This window comes from Gavia stellata, chromosome 2 (assembly GCF_030936135.1).
Source record: "Gavia stellata isolate bGavSte3 chromosome 2, bGavSte3.hap2, whole genome shotgun sequence".
NCBI classification, from domain to species: Eukaryota; Metazoa; Chordata; class Aves; order Gaviiformes; family Gaviidae; genus Gavia; species Gavia stellata.
In genome coordinates, this window is record NC_082595.1 from 66,647,518 (window position 1) to 66,660,505 (window position 12,988).

Consider the following 12,988-nt stretch of genomic DNA (forward strand, 5'->3'; position numbering starts at 1 on the left):
CTAAAATGAATATCAGCACACTGTTCTGCAGCCTGTTGTTCACCTGCACAAAATAACACTAAAAGAACCTAATCTCCATTACAGCATGTGGTATTGTTTCCAGTAGGGATGCTGAGTACATCATAACAATAGGAAATTTTAGTAAAGCGGCTAGTATGAACAAAGGAGCATCTTTCATCATTGCAGCAATCTCAGTAGTCTATTTGTGTCACAGTATTTTACAGAATTAAATGAGCAGAGACAACCTTTTTTTACTGTGCTTTTTAACATTTCAATATATCATCAAATTTTTTTTATTTGATTTCCACTTTGAAATTGCATGATTTAATTGCTCTGCTTAAATTCAGAATTTTTAAACTTTCTGAGCATGCTCAGATTTTCTTTACTGCTCATTGAACTTTCTGAATTGGCGCCATTGTTGAATCTAAGACACAAGTTCTTACTACATTTTTGTCTGGAGTTTTCTAGGTAAAGGCTCTCCCTGAAATTATGTTAGTTTGTGTGTGTAAGCATCTTGTAATACAGCTTAAGTTCTACAGTTAAGGAGTGCAAACTTCAGTCACTGGGTCTTTTTTGAATGCTGGCATAACAATATGTTTTGGCACACTTTATAAACATTTTTCCTTCATACAGATAACTAAGAACCATTGTTACTACATATAGTTTACCTAAACAATTTTACCTGAAAATGAACATATGAAGTAACCACATTGACAAATACCCTATTCCTTTTTTTAGCAATTTTAACTTTGAGAATAAAATTACATGGAAATATAACAACAAACACCAAGATTTGGATTGGTGTAAGGTTACTTTTTCAAAAGATGTCACTATATGCCTAGTTTTTATTTTCAGAGTTCCAGGATGTAAGAACAGTTGCTATCCTTGATGGGTTTTCTTCCTGTCTCTTGAAGTTAAAATACTGTTACTTGTGTTAGTATAGCTCGTTCACTTTCATACTTACATAATCAGGAAAATATACTTATGCAATCACAAACATTTTCCCACTAACAAAATAAAGCCAGTCCAGTTCTGTTTGTATCAACCTGTCTATTAATAGACAGATAAATTACCATCTTTCCATATGTACATTCTTGTATTGTGTTGGTTACTCCCACAAACCATTTAAGAATCATTAATTTCTTGTTAGACTATATAAGGGAATAGTTCTATGTTTAATTGTTTAATGTGGATATTGCTGTTCCAAGTATGTGTGTGTATTATAGCAGCCTTGTAAGTTTTCCTACAAGATATTATTGTTAAAAATCTTCAGAGTGTCAAAAGTATTGATGTAATGCATCTGTTTTCAATTTATCTAGTTACTATAACTTGGATGATGTGAGCCATGACACTATGAATAAGTACCTCTCAAGCCTTGTGGAGAAATCCCTCTTTGATTTGGAATGCTCCTACTGTATTGAAATTGGGGAGGTAAGACTAATCTGTGCCTTAGAAGATTCAGTAAAATACACGCTCCTAAAAGCTGGGAACAGCAAGATACATGCTCCTGATTTGAGAATGTTACAGTTTGTTTATGGAGCTATTTGTAAGACTTATGTTGAAAACTGAGCTTAATTGGGGTTGCAGCTAAATTTCATTTTTGCTGTTCTCTCTTATAAAGTAGTCTTAAAATATGTTACAGTTTTGTAGGAACCATTTATATTGAACCATGTAGGAACCATGAATATTTGATTCCTTTTCTAACAGGATAATCGCAGCATTGAACCTCTGACATACGGTCGCATTGCTTCCTATTACTATTTGAAGCATCCAACTATTGGGATGTTCAAAGATCAGTTGAAACCTGAAAGCAACATTGAAGAATTGCTCTTAATTCTTACAGTAAGTGCTGAAATTTTCTTAACTTGAACATATGTAACTCAGGACCCTCAAAGACACTTACAAACGTATGAAAAAATACCCTGAAATTAAGAAAAGCCTTTCTTTCCTGATCTATAATTTCATTTTTAGTTGTTTTGGGTAATATACGTGAATCATTTTTGATGTTTCAAGTGTTTAGTCTAATCAGTACATCAAAATTACTGTATACACCTGTTTCTTTTCTTATGTCCCTTTATAATGTTCAGGATCTATACAAATCTGATATTTGTTTTTTTCTAAGTAAGTTCGGTATAATACTAAAATGCCAGAATAATAACTGCTTATCAACATCCTAAATCTGTACCAGGGCCATCACTTTGCGCTGGGACAATCTGGAAGATGCAGCAGCTTTAAGAAGTAGGGGAGACATATGGGGAAGGCCTGTTTCCTAAAATGCCTTCTTTTCCTTCTCCCAGCCACCTCACGATCCCTGAGGTCATAACCTGCAATAACACCAGCTCATACGGTTAGTCTAGTGACTGTTTAGTAGAGAAGTGCAATGCAAGGCAAGATTTTAGGGTACAAATCTGGAGACACGGTGTACAATGCAGCGTGATAGTATTACTTTCTCACCATAAAACAATCAGGTTTTACTCCATTTTCCTTTTTACGTACTTAAGTAGTTATATCTACAAAATCTTCTTTTTCAAAACGGTATAACTCCACTTGTACACACATATTTGAAAACAAGAAGTGCCTAAATATTATCTGGGAAAACTTATTTCTGCCCACTTATGATTATAGTCTCTGCTATATTATATACAAGTGGCCCAAATTCTTTAATATTCTGATTGCCAAGTGTTAACTTCAAAATCTAGGGTCCCATCTTACAGTATTTATGTATGTTAGTTTTATATTAATTATTGTTTTGACGTGCTGCCAAAATTTCTCTGAGAAGAAATACAAGAAGAAAAAATAAATAGTGCTATTCAATAATTTGCATCTCAACAAAACCTGATCAGCATTTTATGACACTATGAAAGCCACTTTTCTAGTACAGAGACTTCCTTTCTGATAAATTTGAATCTACTGCTGCAAACATTCGGAGTGTTGCAGCTCAGAAATAAAGGCCCACAGTAATCTTCTATAATGGAAAGTGTTAGACAGCCTAAATAGGGGAATTGCTATCACTGACCCTGCACTATCTGTTCTTCTGTTGTCAGAAAACATTGCAAAATATATGAAATGGAATTCACTGTATTCAGCTGAATTCAAAATGGTAATCAACCACAATTCCTATTATGTTGTATGTGAAATAACTGAAATTTTAAAAAGAAATACCTACTAGTGAACAGAAATTACATAATATAATGTTGATTATTCAAGGTGAGAGCTTTACTCCAACTGCTGTCTCTTTCAAATCTCTTCTCTCTAGAGAAAATTTTCTCCACCTAGAAACTTCAGAATGTTTTTTCAGACAAATTTGGACAGGGAAAGTTTGAGAATAGCATTAGCAGAGATGGGGGACATTTCATGACACTGCCTAAGCTAGTGAGCGGCATATGGAAGATGAATGATGGAAGCAGAGTCTAGTGCTGTCTATCTTATGTCTGGGCTTCTCATCTATTTAAACAGCTTGCATCCATGAAGTGCAAAGGTAAATGGCAAATGTTTCTGTTGTAGACAAAACCTGGGATGCTACTGTTAGGCAGAGACTGTAAAATTTAAAATTCATTAATCTTGCTTTAATTCTTCCTAATATTTTTTTTTTTTTCTGGGAATATAGTCTTGGAAGTTGTCCATTTACAGTCCTAAGAGGAATGAGACTAAAAATAAAATTGGTTAGGGGTCGAAGTGTGCCAAGTGTATGAATGTACGGATGCCATTATAGCTGACAATTTTTCCTTACTTTTTATGCAGATGTTGATTTTCATAATTACTAATGGAATTACTATTCTGTCTTGTTGAAGGTGTAAATTGAAAGGGTTTTTTTCAATCTGATGTAGTGTTGAAAAGAATTGCCATTTCAGCAGAGATATTGCCAAGGATTTTTTTTTCCCCCTAAACATTGTGAATTAATGAGTTTTATAATTACGGCAGTTGCTTCACACCTCTATTGTTAACCAATGACATTACATCTGCCTTGCTCCACTGGTGCCCTCCTCCTTCTTATTGAAGCATTTAGCAGTTTTGGCTATGGGGAATTACATGGCATGGGGTAAGTAGTCTAATTAGGTATAAGTGAAAATCCTGAGGGAAAAGGATATTTAAAAAGTAATTTGAAGAATCTCTTAATGATGCTGGAACTGAAAGCTGTAGCTATAGTACAAAAAGGACTGTTATCGTTGCAAAACATAATTATAATTGTGATTATTCTGCTGATCACTTAGTTTTAAAGTTTTTAATTTTGGACTGTGTTATTTAAGAATAACCCTCCAAAACATTTCTCAAATGCAGTTGCAGGATTTTGGAGATGTGACATAAGGGTCTTTCTTGGTTAGCTTTGTTCATAATCTTGCAAACCTTTAGACATTTACAGATCGTCTGTTGTATATAAGGAAGGCAGAAGTGTACCACTGGAACAAAGAAAATACTGATGTTGTGTGTTTGAAATGGGATATATACAAGTTTTTACCAAATTGTAAATGTGTAACTTGAAAAGGAGCAAAATTTGTTTAAAACAAAACCAGGGAAAAAAGCAAGATTGTATTCAAGAATTTAGAAATTTATGACCGTATTAAGGGTTTTAAACCTGAGTTTGATTAAGGGATTTTGAGTTTCAGATTGATATTTTGTCATGCTGATGGGAGTGTTCAGAATTCAGGATCATTCATCAATGAATCTTTGCAACTCACTTGAAAAAGTAGTTGTGAGTCATCCTATTTCTAGTGCTGATGGGTCTCTCAAAAAAGTCACTTGGTTGCAAGGTTTGTTTCCACTTAGTAGTCAAGACCATTCATAGTCTTCTCCAGGATCTGTTCTTTTCTCTGTTTTTATTTTATCTTTTCATTTGATCATCTGCCAGCATTTTGCAAGACCAAGTGAATTTTTTTCAGTATGGTTTAGGGGTTGAAGTATCCATAACATGAACAGGAACATGGCACATGGGAACAGCCCTGCAGTCATGTTGGAAATATACAGTAATAACTGATACAAATAGGTGGGGTACAATCCTCTCACGCTTTCCCTTTTCTTCTCAGTAAATCTGTACTCGAGATGTTTAATCTCTCTTGGGTTTGTAGTTAGTAGGTGAAGTTCAGATTCAGTTACTTTTGTAACTGACTTTTGCTAGTGGGCCTGTAATTTTTCTGAGAAAAAAATGTTTGATGCTTTTCCATAGAGCTTTCTTTAAAACTTTCCTAACTGTGCTTCAGACAGTAGTAATCCAAATGAGCTTAATCACTGTTGAGTTATGGTGCTTCTTGCATTAAGTATTATTGATGAGAAAGTGTTCATGAATTATTACTGACAGGCTGGATTTCCCTGAGGTACCTAAAGACTGTTTCCGTTTATTCTGAAAGTTAGGTGCAGAGATTAGAACAGAGTTCTGGGTAAAAAACAGTGAGAGATACTTTGGGGTAATTTTTGACATTTTCTGTACTGAATCAGCAGTCACCACAAATCTCTTTAAAATTAAATGTAGGTTTGCTGTACCTTGAGGAAAGGAGGTCTGTCTTGATGATTGATCAGGACTGTGATTGCTAGAGCCACTAGCTTCATGATTTTTGGTGATTTGTTACTACACTTATCTGGTTATCTGGTTAATATTCTTATTTACAGAGCAAATACTTTGTTATGTCTCTTCATACTGGACAGTGAAGGGGAGAACACTGCCATCTTTCAGCCCTTGTTTTATCTGCATGCTTTTGAATTCTGCCTACAAGAGAGAACTGGTTGGCTTTCTTGTGCCTACTGCTGTCTTTCATGTAAACTGGTCATAAGAGATGGGTTTCTTTCTAACTGGGGAGCTTAGGCACAGAACAGCATGGCACTTGTGTTATACTGAGGCATATGTATCCATCTTTCTGTGATATAAACAAGGACTTCTAAGTTTGATATCCACATACTTCTTCCTTATATTTATATCTGATAATTGACATCGTTTTGTTACACTGGTTTATTTTGGACTAAGTGTTTTGGAACTCAGCAGAAAATCTGCCATTGCTGGGGCAGCAGATTTGGAAGGTAGAAGGAGGAGGTTCATGAAACAGGCACTCTCCATCCCAGATACATAGATAACAAAAAAGTAAAGCTATTAACACTTTATCTGTCTTTGACTACCTGTTAGGTATTTGTACTATGAGATTCTAGGTAACTCAGTTAACCTATATCTTTATTTTCTGTTCGTCATCATTGGCACGTCCTATCCTAACCAGGGAAATATGTGAGTCTTTGAGAATGTTTACACTCTCAGTCTAAAATAATTTTATTTCCTTAGTAGGATTCTATCTTTAAGCTGTTGGTTCAGTCTCCCATGAAAGGGCCACAAAGGTTTTTGACTCAGTGATAAACCATCTTTTCCACTGATCTCCAGTTAGATGCCAGGGAAGGAAGAACTAATAAGTTACAAAAATGTTGTCCAAGAACAAGCTAATGTGAGCTGTTTTGTGTAATATTTTCTCTGCAAGCCATGGCAGAAACATTGCTTTTTGTTTTTTTAATATATTACATAAAACTGGTTTTCTGTTCTGCGAACCATTTCAGGAAAAAATCAGATCACTCTTCCCAAGTCAGCCATTTTCTAGTTTAAATCTACATTTACATTTAATTTAGAAGGAAATAAAGGTGCTACTATGATTTTCTTCAAGGCATAAAAGTACAGCAAGACTGTATTCATTATGTTATTCTTTTTAAATATGGCATTTCAATGTCAAGAATAGAAATACTTTATTACATAAACTTTATATCAAATGAAAAGCAGCTATGTTCCATGATAACCTTTGATTTGGTTTCACATATATCATGCATTCTCAACTATATGAATAGGGCTGTTGTGGCCACTCTACAAATAGGAACAGTCCTCAGTTGTTATGCATATTTTTAGTGACCCCTTATAATAGGAGAAAACTGTTGCCACTTACCATTAAATCTTTTCTTCACAATAAATCCATACCTAGGACTGTTCAGTGCATAAATTTCATCCTAAACACAGGCATTTCTAGGATCATTTACTTAATTTTTATACAGCCTATATTCTCTGGATTTTAATATTTTAAAATATTTGTGCTTCAGTTCCCATTTGGAACATCTAGATAATATCACAGTGTGTTTAATAAAATAGTTTAAATTTGAAAATTATATTTGATTTCATGAAAATAAAACAAAATGCTATAGTGAATTTTAATAGCATCCAAATTTCATCATCTATATCTAGTATATTCAAAATATCTTGTACTTAGCAGAAAGAGTACTTACACACATGAATACTAACATGAAATTTGTCTTGATTTTTCTCTAGTCCCAGTAGATGGAGCAGTTTTGAATGTTGCTGTAATACTTGAATATAGTAATTTTTTTCCTAACATCATGACACAATGATTTCTTATTTTTCTTTTTCCAAATGATTGTTTGATTTTTAGTTTGAAAGTATCATATGCTGCCCACCTTTCTAGAAAAGGACAATCATTTGGAATCAAGATGATAGTACCCACCACTGACAACTAACTGAACGTGACATAAGTCTTTCATTTTTATGGCATCAATAAGAATTACATTCAAAACCAGAAAATATAAAACCTTCCCATCTCCAATACACAAGACTTTCTAATCTCCGATTAACAGACCTCCTTTTTTTTTTTCCCTCTAATCTTTTTACTCAAATTCTGTCTTTACTTGCCAGTTTAAAAAATCTGAATCAATACTCAGGAAAGTTAAAATAAAACCTGTCTTAAAGTTGAAGTTAAAGGTTTCTGACATACATTTCCCACCAGGTAGGCCATAAGACAGTAACTGTTATCTTGGAAATAATATGTAATCTTTAATTTTTTTCTTTTTTTGTTTTTTAAGTTGTTTTGATTGCAGTGCAGCGTCCAAGGGAAAAACTTGTGAAAGTACGTATAGCTGTGATAGTGGAAGCCAATAGCCTCAGGGTATATCCCCATTTCAAACAGCTGCTTTAGTAACTGTTTCTGTCAGAAAAATGAGGAAATAAATTCCTTTAACAGGAGCTATAGATGCAGTTATAGCAGCAAAACACTCATGTTTACCAATGAAAACTATTTTGATGAGCCAGGAAGGTATTACACTTGTATCTGCTAGGGTAGATAGGAGTACTGTCCTGGTCTTGTATTTACGAATGTGAATGTTGGCTGCCATCTTTGGCAAATCAATGCTTGTCCTTGGTATATATGCTAGAAGCAAGTTCAGTGATAGCAAGCTTGGTTTAGCTGACTGCTTAAAGATGCAGGCAATTCAACCATGCACCATTTATTTATTTATTTATTTATTTAAGCACAAGAGTCTTCTACTTACCACTTGGCAGTTAGAATTGTAGCCATCATCATTATGCGAGATTTTAAACTATGCATAGTTGTGTACATGCAGCCAATACTTTGCAAAGTATTCATATTGAAAATGAAATTACTTTTTTTTCAGCAGTCATGTCATATGGCTCTATTTTCAAATATACAATATATTTGTTGAAATAATGTTTGTGTTTATTGAAACAAAACTAAAGTTCTAAACAGCATCTTTATTAAGGTAAAGCTGAACATTTTATAATACGCAATGCTGCTTTGATAAATGGCTGTGGGTTCTCATGCCCCAAGTACTCCAGAAGGCAGTCTTACAAGCTCCGTGTGCCTTTAGCAAGTCAGTGCAAGTTCTACCTACTTTGTGCCTCCCAATTTGTAATTAAAGCGCGTGAGGCAAATTTAGGTCCTCTGCAGCCTGCAGTTCTTTTGTCTTCACTGGTTTCTAATTATTGCCTTTCCTTTTAATAGAATTATATCATTCTACTATAAATTATAGGAGTTACAATTGTATTGCTGATTAATTTGTTTTCACAGAATTCAGTTCGCTTAGTGACACTAACTTGGCCTTACTGACTGCTGTTTAAAGGCACACAAATGTTTTTCTCTGTCAGCAAAGAAGTTAATGCTCAGACTTGTAAAACCGTTAAGAACGAAGATGGCATTTTGTAGCTTGTTCTCTGATTGGAACTGAAATTTCAGGATAAGGATTGGTTTGGCTGAAACAATTACATCATACAAGATTGGCATCCAGCCTATATTGTTCCTTTATCATAGTAGTTTAAAAAAAAGGACATAAGAGGATTACTGATCAGTCCTTAATGAAGTATCTGACACATGTATTTTCCTATTTACATTTAGATTCCTTTTTTGTCTCATTCTTTTCTTTTTTTTTTCCCTGATGGAACTTGGGTAGCTTCAGAAGGTTGAATTTTATTTTAAATGTTGATGTTATGCATTATCACAGATGAACTTTTAAGAAATAGGCCTCTCATATTATTTGTCTAGTATTTACAGGGTGCTTTATTTCACAGTTACTTAGGTAGCTCATGCTACCCATACTGTTAGAAGAAATTGCAGAGGGATTTTTGCTACCAAAGGGCCAAAACCTTTCTTATCATTTGAAACAGTTAATATATATATTTGTAAATTTGGTATAGCATAGTAAGCTTGCTTTTAGAGAACAAACAGTTGCGGATTTTCTTCACTTCTGCAACTTAATGAATGTGGGCCAGGTATCTGGCAAAATATTGGAATTGTTGTATATGAAAACTGTCAAATTATGCACTTTTCTTAGTAATTTTATCTGGGATGATGCTCTAATACAGCTTTCCTTAATTTATAGTAGATCATTGTCCTGTTCCCTATGGAAGAGTCAAATCAGACATCACCAATTTGATCAGGTTGCCCACATGCTAACTTCCCACTGCCTTTCCTTTCTGTCTTCCAGTGGAAAAGACTAGCAAGCCAGCAGAGATTATTCAAACTACTAGTTTTCAGAAAGATAAAATATCTCAAGTCTATTCCTCTCACCTTAGAGGATGAGAAAATGGCTAAAACCCCTCTCACAACGGGTCTCTTAAATCCTTCTCCTGTCAAGGTGAAGGCATGCTACTATGTTTGTTTATATTTATTTAGTGTGTCTATGCATGTTTACCTAAAAAACATTTTTAGATACAACTGATGCATACAATATTAAGAAATTTTCTCTTAAACATACTAAGTCATTGAATGAACAATATTCTGTAGGTTAATTAGATGAATTCCAACTGTTTTATCATTTGCTTAAGGCAGCAAGCAAATGTAAACAACATGGGGTGTAGATAATAGATTCTTTTTTCTTTTGTATATGATTGTCTTAATATTTACTATATGCAGTCATATAAGATGCTAATTTTGAATACTTCTTTAGCTATAAGAATGCGTGTTTGCTTTCTCTTGATTCACACAGAACAGATGGATGCTTGACTGCCTGCTAATCCACAGCTGGAATGGTTTCAGCGGTTTCCACGTTGCTGGGTTAGAGTGGCTTTTCTAGTGGACTGAGAGGGCAGCAAGAGAGGGATATCATTATTCATCAGTATCCCAGTGGGATCGCTGCCAGCAGAGATTAATTTTTTCTGTTATGCTTGTAAAACAAGCTCAGGTGGAGTCTCTAATCCTCAGGGCACGGGTGGCAGATCAAGGAAGATGCTACAAAGCTAGTTAATTTTCAGATTCTAGGGGAAACAGAAGCTCTGTTAGATGTATAAATACATGATTGCAAATTTAAGTAGCTCAAATCCAAATGGGATCTTCCCAGACATCTGGTACTGAAAATCTCTATTTTCTTTGTCTTTTAAAAGAAGTTCTTAAAACTTTATACCAGAGGCAAAATATGTACAACTCCTTTAATCATCAGTTATCTTTCCTTTTTTTTTTTAAAATACAGTTCTTACAATGGACTTTAGATGACTGCCTTTGTTTACAGGTAGAAAAGACACAGTGTAAGTCTGTGTAGGAATACTGAGCCTGAGTATTCTCACAAATTTGCGTGCGGTGAACGTCACCAAGAAAAATTATCACTTGCCATCCAAAAAGGGTTAGATCTGCCCTAGCAATGCATGGTACATCCCATTCAGGTAACGGGATGTTCTGTTAAGGTCATATGTGGTACAAGGGCATTTTTGCCATGTTACTCACTGTATTAGACCTCTGGTCATTCATGACAGAAGTGTTGATAGAACTTCCTCAAATCAAGCACACCAAAATACTGACAGATTGTCCGTTTGTTTAATAGACTTCAAATAGTTTTCCTTTTACTGTTTTTTTTTTTTTTTTTGTTGGGAGTATCTTATTTCTTCCCCACCCTTGTAATTATCAGTGTCTTCTGCCTCTGCATTACCTTGTAGCTCTTGAGTTCTTCAACACATTGGGTCAGATTTTCAAGCAATGATAATCCACATAGTTACACTGAAATGAGTGGAGATGTGCCAGCTTTTATCAGCAGGGAACTACCCTTATTGAAATTTACTTGCAGCAGCTGTCACTTCCTCTTACAGTTGTGTTTTTTTATTATTATATTAAACTATTTTCATTTAAAAGTGCTCAGAGTGAGACCAGTAGCATTGGCTTGCTGAAATGACATTTTGTGTGTAGGCACCTTCCAAGTTTCCCACATATTTCTGCCAGTTCATATTGTTCTATTATTCTGGGCTTGAGCCTCTGTTGAACAGAGGCTGCTAGTCATTTTGCCACGTGATGACACGTATTCACGCCTGTGAACTTTTTATTCCCTTTTGTCTCTGGTCACATAGTAGTCTAGATCCAGAATTTAATCCAGGACAAAAATGCAGCAGTGTGAATTTGTGGCTCCCCACTAGGGGAGCTGCCACAGGTCAGAAGATCTGAAATCCAGTTTTCAACACACAGAGCTTTTACAGCTTGCCATTAACATATACAGTATGTATGGGCCCCATTTCACATAAAGAATTAGTAGCACTTACACCTGTCTCCATGCAGAGTAGCATTAACTTAATACAGAGATCTGTTAACTTCTTCCCTGGGTCTGGGCTCTGCATTGGAAGATCCCAATGGAGGATAAAAGCCAAAGATGGAAAATGACTGATCGCTTTCCCAGGGAAAGCTGTGTGCCAAGATTTGCTATTACAATTTTTATTGCTATCATCATCTCAATCAGTAGTTGAGCCAGCTGACTCAGCCAAGCTCAGCTTCAAAATGTGGACAAACGTCCAAATGGAACTCAAGTAGATTTCTCGTGACAATCAGACTTTTGAACGTATATTCAGAGAGATTTTCCCAGTTTTGTGTTAGCACATTTCTGAGTTCATGCACTGAAAAGCTTTTCTGTATTAGTACAATACAATTAGTTTCAGTACAGCCCAAAATGTCAGTTTTAAATCTTTCCTTTAATATGACTTGAGATTACAGGGGAAGAAAGTTGTGGGTCACTGCCCCATCTAGCTATTAAGATTAAAAAAATGGGGTGATGATAATGCATTCAGAATGTGCAGGTTCAAAGCATTCTCATGAAAAGTAATAGGAAAAGTCAGGCATCTTGCAGAGGCAAAAATCTCAAATATACCGTTTCCAGTGACAAAATGTAATAATTCTCTCACATCACTATAATTCACTTTATAAATGGAATTTATACCATCCCATTTATATTTCTTTGCTGTAGTCAAAGTAGCTTATTTCAGGTGAGTAATGTGTGTGCCATACCCATTTCAGATGTTTGCTCTTATTTTTGTCCTACTTTAGTCTTCTTTTGCATTTATTTTTCCTTAAGCTGTGCAAGTGTTACAGGCTTACTTATAATCAATAATTTAACTTCAAAATCTGAGAGTGAACTAAAGCCAGGTCTATGAAAGTTGTACAGACTTAATACTATGAAAGTACTTACACATTTGGGGAAAAAATGAATGTATTGTAAGAATGTTTTTTATTAGGACTGGCCAAAAAAGTGGCACTGAATTATGATTGTGATCATAAACTTTATGAAATATGGATTGTAAGAGTTAAGAGTTAAAATCAGGAATTCGTTCCTTGTTTTAATGTTTTAGTAAAGTATGCAATTTAAAAAGGAAATTATTCTGAAACAGAGTGGTTCTATACGTGTATTTTTTACCATTTGGTAAACCAATTATAATGATTGTATTATCTATTACTACTGTATCTTCCCGTACACTGAAACCTAG

The 12,988-nt window shown here is 34.7% G+C and overlaps 1 protein-coding gene across 1 annotated transcript in view; it reads left to right on the plus strand.

Moving 5' to 3' along the window:
• Nucleotides 1-12,988, plus strand: part of ASCC3 (activating signal cointegrator 1 complex subunit 3) — a 270,969-nt gene that overhangs the window by 228,182 nt on the left and 29,799 nt on the right. Inside the window, exons 34-35 of the mRNA XM_059828883.1 lie at nt 1,320-1,431; nt 1,708-1,842. Of these exons, the coding sequence (XP_059684866.1) occupies nt 1,320-1,431; nt 1,708-1,842 (247 nt within the window). The remainder of the gene's footprint in view (nt 1-1,319; nt 1,432-1,707; nt 1,843-12,988) is intronic.